Consider the following 20,051-nt stretch of genomic DNA (forward strand, 5'->3'; position numbering starts at 1 on the left):
AGATTAAAGTAGAAACATCTGTAGCTTCTTTATTTTCTTTTTGGCTTCTTTACATTTTAAAATTACCCATACTATGGGTCTGGCCCATGCTTCCTGAAAAATTAATATGGACAAAAAGTGTTCAGGAAATATCAGCTTGTGATGCACATGCTGCCTGAGGATATTAGATTATCAAAATTTAAAGTTTAGTCTGAAATTTAGGAAGAATATGATTTAAGCTTATAAAACTATTAACACCATAGAAACCATTAATATAGCTTTATTCCATATACTTCTAAAAGAGAACCAGAACAATGACTAGGCACAACACTAAATTTGTACGAATTTACTATAATGATATAGTGCTAATTAACCTAAATTAGAATCATTCCTTTACCTCTTTCCTGGATTCACTTGAGTTTAAAGTGTGTATAAATCATTATTAATCATTTTCCTATCAGTTTGAAAACAAACATATATTGATTTTCCCTTCTTCAGAATTTTCTTTATCTCAAACATTGAGTAGCCTAAGTTCTCAGTAACTGATTATTATGGAAACACTAAATTTAAATCTGAATAATATAACTTGAAAATTAATTTTATGTTAATTCACTAATATATTATTTAAGCTATTATTAGCAAACTAAAGTAGATTTCCCCTGGGTGTTTATTTGATTATTCAATTACCAAATACAGAGATTGAACACTATATGGCAGTGGATAAGAAAAGCTCTGTTGTAAAAAAACTATTAGAAGTCATATTCACAATTCTCCCAAATCTTTTCTTTAAAAGTAAGGTACAAAAAAGAAAAGTAGCACAAGTGTTAGAGGACACACACACACATATACCTTCTTACAGGCCTGTAAAATTTTAAGAAATAAAGTGATGACACAACAGGTTTCATTAAATAAGTAGTTTTACTGTTTTGGTGTTTAGTGAACAGTATTGATAATATATAATAACAAGCACTTTAATGTTATAATAATGTACATCTACTGGGGCGCCTGGGTGGCTCAGTGGGTTAAGCCACTGCCTTCGGCTCGGGTCATGATCTCAGGGTCCTGGGATCGAGCCCCGCATCGGGCTCTCTGCTCAGCAGGGAGCCTGCTTCCTCCTCTCTCTCTGCCTGCCTCTCTGCCTGCTTGTGATCTCTGTCTGTCAAATAAATAAATAAATAAAATCTTAAAAAAAATAATGTATATCTACAGTCCTTCAAACCTTTATTTATTATTTATTATTGTTATGAACCTCAGTTAGTTTCACCTTCTTGAAAACAGTGTTATCTTGCTGACCATATCTTTGAAGGCTATTTTCACTTGCTTGTTCCTTAGGGTATAGATGAAAGGGTTCAACAGAGGGGCAACTGAGGTATTTAAGACAGCCACTCCCTTATTAAAAGTTTCTGCATCCTCAGCAGAAGGATTTATGTACATAAAGATACAACTTCCATAAGAAAGTGAGACCACAATCATGTGAGAGAAACACGTAGAAAAAGCTTTTTTTCTTTGTTGAACAGAAGGGATTCTCAGAATTGTCCTGATTATGTACATGTAGGAAAGAATCACCAATACCAAGGTGAAGAGGAGGGTAATTCCAACAGAGATAAACTCTATCATTTCTATGAAATGTGTGTCTGAACAGGACAGATGCAACAGCACAGTATAGTCACAGCAATAATGATTGATGACATTGGATGCACAGAAAGGCAGCTGGAGAGTCATTATATGTGGCACAATGACAACCAAAAAACCAGAGAACCAGGAACACAGGACAAGTTGAACGCAGAGTCTCCTGCTCATTATAGTTGTATAACGTAGGGGTTTACAAATGGCAACGTAGCGATCATAGGACATGGCAGCTAAAAGATAAAATTCAGTTGCTCCCAGAAGAATAGCAAAAAAGTACTGAGTGAAACAACCAGCAAAGGAGATAGTCTTATCTCCAGTTCCAATATTGACTAGCATTTTGGGGACAAAGACAGAGGTAAAAGATATTTCCAAAACAGAAAAATTCCGGAGGAAGAAATACATAGGAGTCCGGAGTCGATAATCCAGCAGGGTCAGAACGATGATGGTCAAGTTTCCCATGATGCTTAAGACATAAGTTAGCAGCAGAAAAAGGAAAAGCACAGCTTGAAGTTCAGCATCATTTGTCAGTCCAAGGAGAATGAATTCTACCACTGATGTCTGGTTTCTCATCAGTAACTTCAGACAAATTAAGACAGAAAATAATAATGACATGAAGTGATTAACACATTTTCTTATTTTACTTTATAATTAACAAAGGCCTTGCTTCTTAGGAACATTTTCAATTGCTCTCACCATTTTTTTCATTAATTTATCTTTTCCTTCCTAATCTTTCTATTTTGTTTTTCCTCTAAGTTATTATGAGTACATGTGTATACTCTGTATATGTGTATATATATTATGTGTCATATGCATATAGACAAATCTAAAACAAATTTAGAGGGTCGATTTTAATTGACTAAATAGACTTCTTAAATCAGACTTTTAACTCTCAGTTTATTAGCAAATAAAGTAAATATAAATTAAGGTATGAACTACAGAATTAAAATTGAACTTGGTTGTTTTCTTCTTTTTGTTGTTTTATATTTTTTCTTCTTTCAACTTTTTCATTTAGAATAATAATTCTGTGCACCTACAGAAGCTCTAAGCTTAGAATGATTTCTCTCTTTTTTTTGTGATTCTAAAATCTATCTTAGCAATTTTGTGCAGTTGCTACCTTATTGCACTACAATATATGTTATTTAAAGGACACTGACAAGGGGCACCATCTGGTGTTAACTTTAACCGCAGCTTCCTTCTCCTCCCCACAAAGACCTTAGTCAAGACTTCTCCATCGTGAAGACTGAAACGGTCCGGTGACACTCTGGCAGCAGCCCCATTATTCCATGGAGGTAGTGGAGGGAGCTTAGGCTGCCTTCGATTCTCCCACACTATGCAAACTGCAAATGGTTCTGAAATTAGAACAGTACTGCTATACTAAAAAACTTAGGGACATGGAGAGTCAGCTAGAATAGAGGAAAGGAAAGTCCTAGGTGGGTAGGGAAGTAGGGCGGCCCATTGAAGAGCCAAGCTGCTTTGTCCAATACCTGTGTGCTTTAATTAAACAAACTCAGGCTGCCCACACAGTAGACCTGTTCAATTCACCTTCCAAATCAGAACAGGACTAACAAGCTCAGGCTTGCGTTTTCTACTATGCACAGTAGATGGGCTTCTGCTGGTGAGGAGAAGCTCACAAGCAGGATCTCTACTCCTGCACAATATGATGCAGGCACACAACATGCCCAGCAGCTGAACAGCTGCAAGTGCCAGGGCTGCCCAGATAATAGGCATCATGACTTCTAGTAACCTCTTCACAACTAGAGCCCCACATCCCTTAGCATAGAGGTCAGAGGGGTTGGCCAGACTGCCATTACAGCTGCTGGGGGCCTCTCCGCTGCAGCTAAGAGGGACACTCTGGTTTTTGGTCTCTTTGAACCAGTCTGTATTTTCCCAGCCTGACTAGTTGTGAATTCCACAACAGTGCAGCTGTCTCTGTACATAATCAAGAGCCCGGCTAGCAGCATCAGGTTCGGTTCCATTGTAGGTCTTACACACTTTCTGAATGCTGCGATCAGCCTCACTTTCCACCTTTGCTCTGTAAGCACATCCCAAAACCACCACAACAACTTCTGTGACAAAAACCAGGCATAGGATGATGACAAACATGGCAAGTCCACAGTGGCTTTCTCCGATTGTGGCACAGCAGCCAATTAGGTCAATAATGAAAAGCAGGGCTCCTACTGCTATGATCACTACCACAGGGAAGAGAGTATACACATTTTCAAAAAAATGGTCAAGTCATCATAAGTGATAAAGACATAGGCTCCCACATAGCATAAAATGCCACCTGCCCCCCAGAAGATAAGGTTGAGAAACACCAGCACAGTCTTGGAGGAGTGATGCTGCACTGGCCCATGGTGATGTGGCTGCTAGGGCCCTGCTCTGCCAGAGGGCTGTGCTCACCTAGTGAGGTGGCAATGGCTGGCCCAGGCACCTCCCTGTACCCAGTACCCTCCTTGTAGTAATAGAGCCCTGGTTCCAGGCCTGATGATTTTTCCCTTAATTCTTCTTCTTCATCTTTTTTTTTAAAGATTTTATTTATTTATTTGAGAGTGACAGAGTGAGCAAGTGAGAGAAAGAAAGTAGGAGCAAGAGGAGAGGGAGAAGCAGACTCTCTGCTAAGCAGGGAGCCTGAGGCAGGACTCCATCCCCAGACCCTGGGGTCACCACCTGAGCCGAAGTGAAACGCTTAACCAACTCAGCCACCCAGGCACCCCTTTTCCTTAATTCTTAATGAAGTGTTAGGAATTCACTGGCAAGGCTATGTGCTGTGGTGAGTGCGGTGAATTGTGTAAGACCGATGAAACACAGGCCTGTACCCCTGAAACATTATATGTTAATTAAAAAAATCTAAAAGACAAAAAAAGTGTTAGGAATTCATATTACTTATAGTTCTTTGATCATGGCAAGGGCTCAATAAATGCTATCACCATTTAATGTAGATATGTGGATTAGTCAGTACTTGGCAAAACATTAAATCAAAATAATCTCACTGATTGTGCTTTTTTGCTGTGTGCAAGAACGGCCCATCCGCAAATTACAGTTCCTTAAATGTCAGCTCAAGCTCAGCTCCGCATACAATTGTATCTAACAATCGGAACCGACCATAATTGGTTCTCCTCTTCTTTCTTATAATTTACCACAACATAACACTTGGTCATAAAGTCAAATTATTTTCCAGTTATATCGAGTATATACACTTTATCTGTCCAGCTTTAACATCAATAAATTACCCATAAAAATAAAGTCTTATTTATGTACATCTTTTATACAGAGTCCAGAAAATTGTACAGATTTGGTAAAAATTTTAATGTAATTTTTTTTTATTTTTTTAGAGGCGTAGCCCTATTTTATTAAAGGCTATGTTTTTTATGCAAACAAAAGTTCCAATTAAGTTTATCCATACAGTTCTTCAGAATATTCTCTTAATATTTTTCATCATCAGACACAAAGAAATACTATTAAGAATGCTTTTGTCTACTCAAAAAATAAAATTCTTTTCAACTACTGTTTTACTAATATGTTGACATATTTTCATATCACACTATGTAATAAGTTAGTAATAGTCACATATAATATAATCTTATCAAGGTGAAAACTCCAGAAGTAGTAAGTTAATAATAGTCACACATCATATATTCTTATCAACGTGAAAACTCCCGAAGTATTTAATACAACAAAAGAAAAGTTTTGCCAACTTAGGAAGACTGATCGTCTAGAATTATATCCAGAAAATTTCAGGGTTCCTAACATAACTTCAATCAATTTGTGCTTTTGTAGATAATTTTTTCTTTTGTTAAATACCTCTATATAAACATATTTTAAAGGCAAAATATGCTATATGCTTATCAGTGTTATTAAAAATTCTGTTTTGCTAAGGACAATTAGATTAATTTATTAAGAATGTAAATTTAAGTATTAGTTGAAATAATGGCTAGCTATTTCTGAAAGTATTATCTTGACTGCTTCATAATGAGTACAGATAAATAAATGTAGGAAATAAAAATTACACACAAATAATGAGCTTTACAACAATATTTTATATGCAGAAAAATATTAGGGCACACCTTTCCACTATGACAAAACAGCTCATTAAATTGAAATATTGCCAAAAGTTGAAATAAATTTAGTGATTTGAATAATTGGTAATGATATTCTGTTTCTACATGAGAATAGCTAGTTTCAGATAATCTGGAGATATTGTTGTTAATCTTCCAGTTTGAGATCTTAGCTATTAAGACTGAAAATTGTAACTTAGAAAGTACTCAAGCAATTGCATTCACTAAACACCATTTAAAACCCTGAGATTTCCATTGTTTAAATAATCAGTTTTTGATAAAATGAAGACTTTGTAAATTATTCCCAATAATAGTAATACTTTATTGATTAAATAAACAAGTTCAAAAATGAGAACAAAAACATTAATGTATTAGTGACATCATCATCTACTAAATAAAAGATGAACAAAATGAGAACTTGTATATAAGAAGAAAAATTTATATCAAACAAATTTCTTTCAGCAAAATAAAAAATGAAAACCTTTTATAATAAAGATAAGTAAGTGCTATTCCCAGAAAAAATAATGTATATACCATATGTGATCAAATAATAAATGATCAAATAATAAATACTTGACCCAAACAGGATATATTTACTCAAAAGATTTACTGCTAAGAAACTGTTTCTTTTCTTTAAAAAAAAAAAAAGGTCTATTTGTACCTAAAAGGGTGTGGAAAACCTTTCCCAACTTTCCTGGATATCAATACCTTCTCCTAAAGTAAAATCATCTCTTCAATGAATTGTATATAACTTTCATATTTAGACTCTGCCTCCTTCTGTGGTTGACCCTGTTGCTAGTTTAAGAAGCATTTAGGAGGAAAGTTGAATTTGTTGTCATTGAATCTGTGACAAGTGGAAATGGGCATCATGGAAAAACAGAAAAAAGTGTGATTTGATTTACTTTAAGTTCTATTTTGTAAGGGTGGTGTAACATTTTCTGCCTGAAAATAGGTACATATGCTAAACTGTCATATTGTAAAATTTTTACCTGTATTTGCTTACATCAATGAACATTTTATTTAAAAATAATGTGTATACAGTTGTGTCAACAAGCAAATATGAAATGTAAGAGACAAAACAATAAAGAGATTATATACATCTATAGTTCAATGCAGCCATTACCAACCCTGTCCTACCTCAAACAGGTGAATTGGTTCTGCCTTAGTTTCAAATGAGCTCCTTCCATGGCTAAATCAGAGAATATAAAGGTTTAGGACCCACTGGGAAATGGTCCCTGGGTCATCAAAATTTGTCTGCTTCAAAATATTCAGGAATGCCTGGCTTTCTGTCCCAACAAACATAGGTCAAACTAGCAGGTAAAAAAGAAGAAACAAAGGGGCACCTGGGTGGCTCAGTGGGTTAAAGCCTCTGCCTTTGGCTCAGGTCATGATCCCAGGACCCTGGGATTGAGCCCCACATTGGGGTCTCTGCTCAACAGGGAACCTGCTTCCCCCTCTCTCAGCCTGCATCCCTGCCTACTCATGATCTCTCTTTCTGTCAAATAAATACATAAAATCTTTTAAAAAAAGAAGACGAAAAAAAAACAAAGAGCATATAAGCAGATTGAAATCCCCTGCCAAGCCTTTCTTGTCATTCCATTGCTCTTAGAATTTATCTACCAGTATTTTTCTTACTCATTTTGGTTTACGTGAATGGATCTTTTGCTATTTCTTTGTCACCTATGCCCACTTAAAGTCAAGTTAAAGCCCACTCAAAGTCAACTCAAAGACTTTGCAATGGCTGTTCTTTCTCTAAACATCACATGACTAACTACCTCACGTCTCAGAATTGGGCATGTCTCAAGGGAAGTTTCCCTGATCGTACTATCAAGATAACCACTACTCAATCACTGTCTAACACTTAACTGGATTGATATTTTACGCATAATAGATTTTTTGTTGTTGTTCACACCACTCTTAGATTTTGTTATTTCTTTATTTCTATGTGCTTATCATCTAGCATCCTCACTAAACTGTAAGCTCCACTAAATGAAAGACTTTATGTACTAGCTTCTCTGTATGCCTGTGCAAGTTTTTGGCAACTACCAGTTTCTTTATGATACATCAGGGTGTTTATATATATATATATAAATGTAATCCCTACAAGAAGGACACACAGCATGATATCTTTGCTGAGCAAATATTTGTTGAGGATTTATTTAAGCCAAATTAGATGGCTAAATTAGATACTCTGTTTTATTGAGGTATAGTTGATTTATAATAAATTTTACATGGTTAAAATATATAGTTTCATAAGTTTCAAGATATGCCATAACCTATGAATACTTCACCACTATCAAGAAAATAAATATACGAGGAGGAGTCAAGATGGCGGAGAAGTAGCAGGCTGAGACTACTTCGGGTAGCGGGAGATCAGCTAAATAGCTTATCTAAAGATTGCAAACACCTACAAATCCAACGGGAGATTGAAGAGAAGAAGAACAGCAATTCTAGAAACAGAAAATCAACCACTATCTGCAAGGTAGGACTGGCGGAGAAGTGAATCCAAAGCAACAGGAAGATAGATCGCGGGGGGAGGGGCCAGCTCCCGGCGAGCGACGGAGCAACGGAGCAAAATCAGGACTTTTAAAAGTCTGTTCTGCTGAGGGACATCGCTCCAGAGGCTTAACTGGGGTGAAGCCCAGGCGGGGTCAGCGCAGCCTCAGGTCCCGCAGGGTCGCAGAAGGATCGGGGGTGTCTGAGTGTCGCAGAGCTTACCGGTATTAGAACAGGGAAGCCGGCTACAGAGACAGAGCTGAGGAGTGACTCTCAGGTCGGGGTTGTCTTGAACCGGTTGCAGGCTCGGTCAGCTCGGAGCACGACCAGAGGCCAGGGTGACGGGAGTCACTGGGCACTGTTCTCTGAGGGCGCACTGAGGAGTGGGGCCCCGGGCTCTCGGCTCCTCCGGGCCGGAGACCGGGAGGCCGCCATCTTCACTCCCGTCCTCCGGAACTCTACAGAAAGTGCCCAGGGAACAAAAGCTCCCGAAAGCAAACCCAGCAAACCCGAGCAGATTACTCAGCCCGGCCCCGGGTATGGGCGGTACAACTCCGCCTGGGGCAAAGACGCTTGAGAAACACTACAACAGGCCCCTCCCCCAGAAGATCAACGGGAAACCCAGCCAGGACCAAGTTCACCTACCAAGGAGTGCAGTTTAAATACCAAGGAGAGCGGCGGAATTCCAAGGAGAAGAAAGCAAAGCACGGAACTCATGGCTTTCTCCCATGATTTTTTAGCCTTGCAGTTAATTTAATTTTTTTTCTTTATCAATTTTTTTTCTTTTTATCTTCTTCTGCTAAATTTTTTTAACTTTTACTGTTTTCTTTTTTAACGTTTTTTAAATAGTTTATCTAAGATATATATTTTTTTTCCTCTTTTTATATTTTTTCTTTATCAGCTTTCTTTTTTTAATAGTTTCTTTTTTTTTTTCTTTCTGAACCCCTTTTTATCCCCTTTCTCCCCCCTCACAATTTGGGATCTCTTCTGATTTGGCTAAAGCATATTTTCCTGGGGTTGTTGCCACCCTTTTAATATTTTACATGACACTTCATAAACTCTTATCTGGACAAAATGAAAAGGCGGAAAAATTCACAACAAAAAAAAGAACAAGAGGCAGTACCAAAGGCTAGGGACCTAATCAATACAGACATTGGTAATATGTCAGATATAGAGTTCAGAATGACGATTCTCAAGGTTCTAGCCGGGCTTGAAAAAGGCATGGAAGATATTAGAGAAACACTCTCGGGAGATATAAAAGCCCTTTCTGGAGAAATAAAAGAACTAAAATCTAACCAAGTTGAAATAAAAAAAGCTATTAATGAGGTGCAATCAAAAATGGAGGCTCTCACTGCTAGGATAAATGAGGCAGAAGAAAGAATTAGCGATATAGAAGACCAAATGACAGAGAATAAAGAAGCTGAGCAAAAGAGGGACAAACAGCTACTGGACCACGAGGGGAGAATTCGAGAGATAAGTGACACCATAAGACGAAACAACATTAGAATAACTGGGATTCCAGAAGAAGAGGAAACAGAGAGGGGAGCAGAAGGTATATTGGAGAGAATTTCCCTAATATGGCAAAGGGAACAAGCATCAAAATTCAGGAGGTTCAGAGAACCCCCCTCAAAATCAATAAGAATAGATCCACACCCCGTCACCTAATAGTAAAATTTACAAGTCTTAGTGACAAAGAAAAGATCCTGAAAGCAGCCCGGGAAAAGAAGTCTGTAACATACAATGGTAAAAATATTAGATTGGCAGCAGACTTATCCACAGAGACCTGGCAGGCCAGAAAGAGCTGGCATGATATATTCAGAGTACTAAATGAGAAAAACATGCAGCCAAGAATACTATATCCAGCTAGGCTATCATTGAAAATAGAAGGAGAGATTAAAAGCTTCCAGGACAAACAAAAACTGAAAGAATTTGCAAATACCAAACCAGCTCTACAGGAAATATTGAAAGGGGTCCTCTAAGCAAAGAGAGACCCTAAAAATAGTAGATCAGAAAAAAACAGAGACAATATACAATAACAGTCACCTTACAGGCAATACAATAGCACTAAATTCATATCTCTCAATACTTACCCTGAATGTTAATGGGCTAAATGCCCCAATCAATAGACAGAGGGTATCAGAATGGATAAAAAAACAAAACCCATCTATATGTTGCCTACAAGAAACTCATCTTAAACCCGAAGACACCTCCAGGTTTAAAGTGAGGGGGTGAGGGACCCCTGGGTGGCTCAGTTGGTTAAGCAGCTGCCTTCGGCTCAGGTCATGATCCCAGCGTCCTGGGGTCGAGTCCCACATCAGGCTCCTTGCTTGGCAGCGAGCCTGCTTCTCCCTCTGCCTCTGCCTGCCACTCTGTCTGCCTGTGCTCACTCTCGCTTCTCTCTCTATGACAAATAAATAAATAAAATCTTTAAAAAAAATAAATAAAGTGAGGGGGTGGAAAAGAATTTACCATGCTAATGGACATCAGAAGAAAGCAGGAGTGGCAATCCTTATATCAGATCAATTAGATTTTAAGCAAAAGACTATAATAAGAGATGATGAAGGACACTATATCATACTCAAAGGAACTGTCCAACAAGAAGATCTAACAATTTTAAATATCTATGCCACTAACGTGGGAGCAGCCAACTATATAAACCAATTAATAACAAAATCAAAGAAACACATCGACAAGAATACATTAATAGTAGGGGATTTTAACACTCCCCTCACTGAAATGGACAGATCATCCAAGCAAAAGATCAACAAGGAAATAAAGGCCTTAAATGACACACTGGACCAGATTGACATCACAGATATATTCGGAACATTTCATCCCAAAGCAACAGAATACACATTCTTCTCTAGTGCACATGGAACATTCTCCAGAATAGATCACATTCTTGGTCCTAAATCAGGTCTCAACCGGTATCAAAAGATTGGGATCATTCCCTGCATATTTTCAGACCACAATGCTCTGAAGCTAGAACTCAATCACAAGAGGAAATTTGGAATGAACCCAAATACATGGAGACTAAACAGCATCCTTCTAAAGAATGAATGGGTCAACCAGGAAATTAAAGAAGAATTGAAAAAATTCATGGAAACAAATGATAATGAAAACACAATGGTTCAGAATCTGTGGGACACAACAAAGGCAGTCCTGAGAGGAAAATATATAGCGGTACAAGCCTTTCTCAAGAAACAAGAAAGGTCTCAGGTACACAACCTAACCCTACACCTAAAGGAGCTGGAGAAAGAACAAGAAAGAAACCCTAAACCTAGCAGGAGAAGAGAAATCCTAAAGATCAGAGCAGAAATCAATGAAATAGAAACCAAAAAAACAATAGAACAAATCAACGAAACCAGGAGCTGGTTCTTTGAAAGAATTAATAAGATCGATAAACCCCTGGCCAGACTTCTCAAAAAGAAAAGAAAAAGGACCCAAATAAATAAAATCATGAATGAAAGAGGAGAGATCACAACGAACACCAAAGAAAAACAGACAATTATAAGAAAATACTATGAGCAACTCTAACCAACAAATTTGACAATCTGGAAGAAATGGATGCATTCCTAGAGACATATAAACTACCACAACTGAACCAGGAAGAAATAGAAAGCCAAATACAGACCCATAACCAGTAAGGAGATTGAAACAGTCATCAAAAATCTCCAAACAAACAAAAGCCCAGGGCCAGATGGCTTCCCGGGGGAATTCTACCAAACATTTAAAGAAGAACTAATTCCTATTCTCCTGAAACTGTTCCAAAAAATAGAAATGGAAGGAAAACTTCCAAACTCATTTGATGAGGCCAGCATCACCTTGATCCTAAAACCAGACAAGGATCCCAACAAAAAAGAGAACTACAGACCAATATCCTTGATGAACACAGATGCAAAAATTCTCGCCAAAATACTAGCCAATAGGATCCAACAATACATTAAAAGGATTATTCACCACGACCAAGTGGGATTTATTCCAGGGATGCAAGGTTGGTTCAACATCCGCAAATCAATCAATGTGATACAACACATTAATAAAAGAAAGAACAAGAACCATATGATACTCTTCATAGATGCTGAAAAAGCATCTGACAAAGTACAGCATCTCTTCCTGATCAAAACTCTTCAAAGTGTAGGTATAGAGGGCACATACCTCAATATTATCAAAGCCATCTATGAAAAACCCACCGCAAATATCATTCTCAATGGAGAAAAACTGAAAGCTTTTCCGCTAAGGTCAGGAACACGGCAGGGATGTCCATTATCCCCACTGCTATTCAACATAGTGCTAGAAGTCCTAGCCTCAGCCATCAGACAACAAAAGGAAATTAAAGGCATCCAAATCGGCAAAGAAGAAGTCAAACTATCACTCTTCGCAGATGATATGATACTGTATGTGGAAAACCCAAAAGACTCCACTCCAAAACTGCTAGAACTTGTACAGGAATTCAGTAAAGTGTCAGGATATAAAATCAATGCACAGAACTCAGATGCATTTCTCTACACCAACAACAAGACAGAAGAAAGAGAAATTAAGGAGTCCATCCCATTTACAATTGCAACCAAAACTATAAGATCCCTAGGAATAAACCTAACCAAAGAGACTAAGAATCTATACTCAGAAAACTATAAAGTACTCATGAAAGAAATTGAGGAAGACACAAAGAAATGGAAAAAAGTTCCATGCTCCTGGATTGGAAGAATAAATATTGTGAAAATGTCTATGCTACCTAAAGCAATCTACACATTTAATGCAATTCCTATCAAAGTACCATCCATTTTTTTCAAAGAAATGGAACAAATAATCCTAAAATTTATATGGAACCAGAAAAGACCTCGAATAGCCAAAGGAATATTGAATAAGAAAGCCAAAGTTGGTGGCATCACAATTCTGGACTTCAAGCTCTATTATAAAGCTGTCATCATCAAGACAGCATGGTACTGGCACAAAAACAGACACATAGATCAATGGAACAGAATAGAGAGCCCAGAAATGGACCCTCAACTCTATGGTCAACTCATCTTCGACAAAGCAGGAAAGAATGTCCAATGGAAAAAAGCCTCTTCAATAAATGGTGTTGGGAAAATTGGACAGCCACATGCAGAAAAATGAAATTGGATCATTTCCTTACACCACACATGAAAATAGACTCGAAATGGATGAAGGATCTCAATGTGAGTAAGGAATCCATCAAAATCCTTGAGGAGAACACAGGCAGCAACCTCTTCGACCTCAGCCGCAGCAACATCTTCCTAGGAACATCACCAAAGGCAAGGGAAGCAAGGGCAAAAATGAACTATTGGGATTTTATCAAGATCAAAAGCTTTTGCACAGCAAAGGAAACAGTGAACAAAACCAAAAGACAACTGACAGAATGGGAGAAGATATTTGCAAATGACATATCAGATAAAGGGCTAGTGTCCAAAATCTATAAAGAACTTAGCAAACTCAACACCCAAAGAACAAAGAATCCAATCAAGAAATGGGCAGAGGACATGAACAGACATTTCTGCAAAGAAGACATCCAGATGGCCAACAGACACATGAAAAAGTGCTCCATATCACTCGGCATCAGGAAAATACAAATCAAAACCACCATGAGATATCACCTCACACCAGTCAGAATGGCTAAAATTAACAAGTCAGGAAATGACAGATGCTGGCAAGGATGCGGAGAAAGGGGAACCCTCCTACACTGTGGGTGGGAATGCACGCTGGTGCAACCACTCTGGAAAACAGCATGGAGGTTCCTCAAAATGTTGATAATAGAACTACCCTATGACCCAGCAATTGCACTGCTGGGTATTTACCCTAAAGATACAAACGTAATGATCCGAAGGGGCAAGTGCACCCGAATGTTTATAGCAGCAATGTCTACAATAGCCAAACTATGGAAAGAACCTAGATGTCCATCTACAGACGAATGGATAAAGAAGATGTGGTATATATACACAATGGAATACTATGCAGCCATCAAAAGAAATGAAATCATGCCATTTGCGATGACATGGATGGAACTAGAGGGTATCATGCTTAGCGAAATAAGTCAATCGGAGAAAGACAACTATCATATGATCTCCCTGATATGAGGGAGAGGAGATGCAACATGGGGGGTTGAGGGGGTAGGAGAATAGTAAATGATACAAGATGGGATTGGGAGGGAGACAAACCATAAGTGACTCTTAATCTCACAAAACAAACTGAGGGTTGATGGGGGGAGGGGGTTGGGAAAGGGGGGTGGGGTTATGGATATTGGGGAGGGTATGTGCTATGGTGAGTGCTGTGAAGTGTGTAAACCTGGCGATTCGCAGACCTGTACCCCTGGGGATAAAAATATATCTGTATAAAAAATAAAAAAAATTATTAAAAAAAAGAAAATAAATATACTCACCAATCTTAAAATTTTTTTATACCCCTATTAATCCTTGCCTTGCAACCGACCCCATAGTCTCACATAGTAGATAAGTTAACTGGTAAAGAATTATTAAGCTTTTGAACCGTGTGGGTGTTTTCCAAAAAAAGAAGGAATAAAGGGCCGATTTTTTAACCAACTGCCACTCTAATTTCTCTAATTAAGCATTATAAACAAAAAGCTGTTCAGATATTCTGTTTCCTTTGTATATTTTCCACAAATGCTCAACATCATAGCATTACCATTTTTTCAGTAGTTTTAAAATATAGCATACAGCAAATGTTATTTATAAGTATTCTTTTTAAAATAGCTATTCTTAATCACTTTTTTTTTTTTTTAGGTCATAAACCTCAGTGAGTAAATGCATGTTTTATTTTCTAAAAGGTGATGTATCAGGACTATACTGAGAGTAGTGGTATCTGGGGACTAATGGGGTGGTTAGGAATATTTTCTAACTGCAGCTAGAGTTCCTGCTGAGATCAGTGTAGTGATAAGATCCAGAAAGTAAGTGGAAATCTGAGCCATGTAAAAAAGTCCAAGAAAAGATGGAAAACAATATTGGAAGCTTGAGTTAATGAAGTTAATATTCAGAGAGATATGTGAAAGCAGGGAGATTTCAATACATCACGTGGGTAACAAGAAAGGTAAGTAGGCTCTGTTACAATGTGTGGTTAACATTTACAGCTTCTCTGCACCGTGCTTTACGGTTGGAACAATTTAGTTAGAGTCAAGACGAATGTGATCCTTAACCAGGAATTATCTGGAATTAGTCCTGCATCTTTTATCACTTTGCCAGTTCTATATAACAAAGCTCCCCAAAATTTAGTGTCTTAAAACAGCAAGCATATATTATTATTTATGAGTCTGCGGTTCAGCTAGGCAGTTCTGCTGATACGGACTTGGTTCTCCCACATCCTGGGGAATCAACTAGCTGTAAGCTCCTCTAGAATGGCTTCAGGAGGGATGAATCAGCTCAGCTTCAATAGCTGTCTCTTCCAGCTGACTGACCTTTGCTTGTTCTCATGCAAACTGTGGAGTTCAAGAGGCAGAGAGAGGATGCATTCTTGGTTTCTTGATTCTTACACTCTGAACTGTCACAATATTCCTCGGTCGCATCTCTTTGCAAAAGCAAGTCACAGGACTAAGCTAAATTCAAGGAATGATAAACAGACATTTTCCTGCTGAATGGACCTGTAGCGTAACATTGCAAAGGACATGGCATTTTTCCTACCCATCCACCATACAGCTCATGAAGAATCACCTAATCACTAAAGAGCTGTGGCAACCATATTGCTGTCCTAGGGTTGCCATAACAAATTACCCCAAACCGGTGACTTAAAACCACAGAAATTCATTCTTTCACAGTTCAGGAGGTCAGAAGTCTGGTGGGTCTGAGGAACAAAAACTGTTGCATGCTTTTCTTCTAGGTTCTGGTGCTGGCCAACAAGCTTTAGTACTCCTGGCTTGCAGCCGCATCTCTCCATCTTCAGCCTCCATTTTGACATGGCTGTCGGTCCTGTGGATCTGTGTATCTATGTGTCTCTGAATCTCATCTTAAATAATGACCCTAGTCATTGGATTTATGTCCCACCCCAATCTAGCATAACCTTATCATCACTGATTACACGTGTAAATGCCCTGTTCTCAAATAAAGTCATATTCAAACGTATCCGTTATTAGGAGCTCGACTTATCTCTGGGAGGACACAATTCCATTCACAACAGTGATCATATTTATTGTATGGAATATGCTGAAGAGAAATCAATACCTTGGGAATCATTAAAAACATAAGCCTGTAAATTAAAAAATAAATAAATAAAATAAAAGACCAATCTATAAACAAGTGTATAAGAAAAAGAGAAAATGCCAGTTAATATGCAAACAGCTTCCTTTACTTTCTTTTGGCCCTTTGCTGTCTGTGTTCCCTTGCTAAACACAAAGCATGCTTCTTTTTCAACTTAAAGTTAAGCTCCTTTTGCAAACTTGTGCATGAAAATTCCTACCCCATCTGCTAACCACTTTGCCATTTATAATCCATACATTACTATTTATTGTTGTCAAATTTTTGTTTCATATAATTTTAGAATGTGTTCCTTTATGGATGACCAAAGTGAGTCTCAGATCTTACAGTTAAGTTTTAATCTGATTAAATTTTGTGAGTGGTATAAGATAAAGGTCTAGTTGCATTCTTTTACATGTGAATATCTAATTTTCCTTGCACAATTTATTGAAATGACTGTCTTTTCTCCATTGAGTACTCTTAGCTCCCCCATCAAATATTACTTGATGTCAATGCATTTAGGTTTTAAAAAGTAAGATTACTTTTTTTCCTACCACTTGTTTGAATTTGCTTTATTCACATATGATTTTTGTTCACATTAAAATTTTAAAAATTGAGGGTCCCTGGGTGGCTCAGATGGTTGGACATCTGCCTTTGGCTCAGGTCATGATCTCCAGGTCCTGGGGTCAAGTCCTGTGTCAGGCTCTGGCTCAGTGGGGAGTCTGCTTCTCCCTCTCCCTCTACCTCTCCCCTTGCTTGTGGTCTCTCTGTCTCTGTCTCTGTAGCTCTCTCAAATGAATAAAAAATATCTTTAAATTTTTTAAAAAATTTATTAAGCACATTATCAATGTTTTTCTATCAAACATTCCTCTACAAATCTGTCAATAGTTGTAGATGGAGAAAATACATCGGACTAATCTGAAAACTAATAATATCATTATAGTTTTTTAAATTTTATTTATTTTTATGAAAGAGAGAGGGAGAGAGAGAAAGCACAAGCAGGAGCAGAGGGGAGGGACAGAGAGAGGGGCAGACTCTCTGCTCAGGAGGGAGCCTGATGCAGGACTCAATTCCAGGATTCTGGGATCATGACCTGAACTGATATGACCTTAAAGGTATGACCTTTATTGATTGAGACACCCAGGCACCCATCATCTTAGTTTTTTAAGGCCACCTCCAAAGGCCTGTCTCAAATTATTTCTGCACTATCTCTAGATGGCCTTAAATCACACATAGAAGGTTATTCCCAACTAATTTATGATGAAGAGGGGTTTCTGTCTCTACGTATCAATATATTCCATATCTACATATGCACATGTAATTTTTCTTCTAGATTTAGAATGTTCCTTTCTAATGTTTTATAATGTTTCCATGCAAGCCATTTTGATAGAACTTACAAATTAATTCATTCAAATGGCATTCTTGATTGTTTTTTATCCATTAAACTTCTTCATTAAAACAAAAACAAAGAAAATTTAAAAAACCTGGAACTGACTTTTGATGATTTACACAGGAAAGATTGAAAGGATGTTGAGAAGTATACCACATATAAAATGGGAAGGGAAATGCAAGAATAAGCAGCATTCAGGACCACAGTGAAAATCCAGATTCAGTTGTGTAAACACTGATGTGGCCACAACAACAACACAGGACACCAGAGCTTAAGCTTGCACTACCAGCACTGGACACTGGGGACCGCCACTGCCACTGCAGTTTCCACTGCCCCTAGACACTGAGAGTGGCTGGTTTCATGTGAAACACTGTCCCCATTTCTTTGCATCCATAAATCAGAATTCAAAATCTGACTAGTTAAGCTTAGTGTAGAAGCCCACAAACTAGCTCTAAGGGAATCTGGTAAAATACTGTCTGGCCTTCACTTTATCCATGGAAAATGGTTTTGCCTTCCCTGAGACTCAAAATGAGGAGTCTAGAGGCTTTAGTGGTCAGTAAATCACCACTGTTCCCTCCTTTTTGAATATAGTGAATTGTAGTAGCACAATGGAAACTCACAGGACTTTGCAAAGTTATTGAGTATTGGGTTCTGAATTCAAAACATTGATTATCTGACTATCAAATATGTAGGTTTCATTCCATAATGAATCAGCATTTGAAGTATATTTTATTCACTCTACTCCTGAAAATCCACAGCACTCACTATCAATATTATTTTGTAGCCTGAGATTATAAACGTGTATTATGTGCATTTTGTAGCATTGATTTTGGTAATTGAGAATTTTGCTTTATCTCCTCATTATATAATTACATTTTTATTAATTGCTCTTAGGTTTTATCTCCTAACCACAATTAAAACTCTCTTTGGGCAGTGTTATTTCCAGCATGTTAAATATAAATATAAAGCAATGTTATACATTGGACTGGATTCACTAATTTGACCTGACCACCGTTGAAATAAGCCAGATAGACTTTTTAAGCTACACTGAAATATCAACATGTTAATTGTTCTTCTTGCCTCAGCTCTCATATATGTGACAAGATTGGATGGCATGTAAAGTAAGGTCTAACCAATTCTTATTTTAGGGGTACCAGAGGTACTAGTTTTGGCCTTTGAAGACATCCTTCAACACTCAAAATTACAGACATTTGTAAGAAATATTTCCAGAAAGTCTTTTAAATAACAATATAGGGGCATATATATGGAAGAAATCTATGGAATTGTAAACTTAAGAAAAATTCCTTTTTTTCAGACAACTAAAAAAAACAATTGTATCACCATAAAAAAAAAGTGATGAAAATATTTGTCCAAAGAAAACTCTGGAATTGTTAGTGATACCAATTTTAGCATTTGGGGGGTGAACAACTCATCAAATAAGTCCTTATAATCATCTCTTCAGATATAATAATGACTATTAATTAGCTTTTGGAACTCTAAAGAAGAAATCAATTTGTAAATTGAGGATGACAAGCTTGGAAAAAAAGCCTCTTCAAGGAGTTTGTGGCTCTGTCACTTAAATTTATAAATTTATTTATACTTACATTAAATTTATAAAACTATATGTAAATTTGTAAATTGAGGATGACAAGCTTACACTAAATTAATACACTTATTTATAAATGTATAAATTTATTTATACTTACATTAAATTTATAAAACTATATGAAATATATATGTATAACTATACTAAAAAACTATATGAAAATTATATGAAACATAATAATTATATTATAAATTACCCAAAGAAGCCATGGATTTTAAGTCAGACAAGATATGAAATAAGTGAATACCTTATGAAAATTTTTCCTGCATCTTACAGGAGAAATTAATTTTACATTTCACTCTAAACATAAAAATGCATAACTAAAGCATACCCTTTCATATATGGGGTCTAATCTATATTTTATGTTATTCTAACAATAATACTATCAAACACTGAGAGAGGGTTTATTATGTATCAGGTGTTTCCATAAACTCTTTTCATAAATTACTGTTATTCTATTCTTGATTTTATTACGCTAGCTTATTAAACACATACACATTCACTACTAAACTGATTTTACGACCTCACAATCTACTCATGAGTCACATTCAAATAGTAAAAAACCAGGGACACCTGACTGACTCAGTCAGTCAAACATCTGACTCTTGATTTCTACTCAGGTCATGATTTTAGGGTCAGGGGATTGAGCCCCATGTCAGGCTCCACCTTCAGTGGGAAATCTACTTGAGATTTTCTCA

The 20,051-nt window shown here is 37.2% G+C and overlaps 1 protein-coding gene and 1 pseudogene across 1 annotated transcript; both read right to left on the reverse strand.

Annotated features, from left to right (window-relative positions):
• Positions 1–1,239: 1,239 nt before the first annotated feature.
• LOC125107741 (olfactory receptor 2AP1-like) lies at positions 1,240–2,178 on the reverse strand. Its single transcript, XM_047743114.1, has one exon. The coding sequence runs from the start codon at positions 2,176–2,178 to the stop codon at positions 1,240–1,242; it is 939 nt and encodes a 312-aa protein (XP_047599070.1).
• A 963-nt stretch (positions 2,179–3,141) lies between these two features.
• LOC125106894 (tetraspanin-3-like) lies at positions 3,142–3,961 on the reverse strand (annotated as a pseudogene).
• Between the last annotated feature and the right edge of the window lie 16,090 nt (positions 3,962–20,051).

This window comes from Lutra lutra, chromosome 8 (genome assembly GCF_902655055.1).
Source record: "Lutra lutra chromosome 8, mLutLut1.2, whole genome shotgun sequence".
In the NCBI taxonomy this organism is placed as follows: domain Eukaryota; kingdom Metazoa; phylum Chordata; class Mammalia; order Carnivora; family Mustelidae; genus Lutra; species Lutra lutra.

Coding starts and splice junctions, on each gene's coding strand:
- LOC125107741 (XM_047743114.1), bottom strand. CDS start 2,178: ATGAGAAACCAGACATCAGTGGTAGAATTCATTCTCCTTGGACTGACA.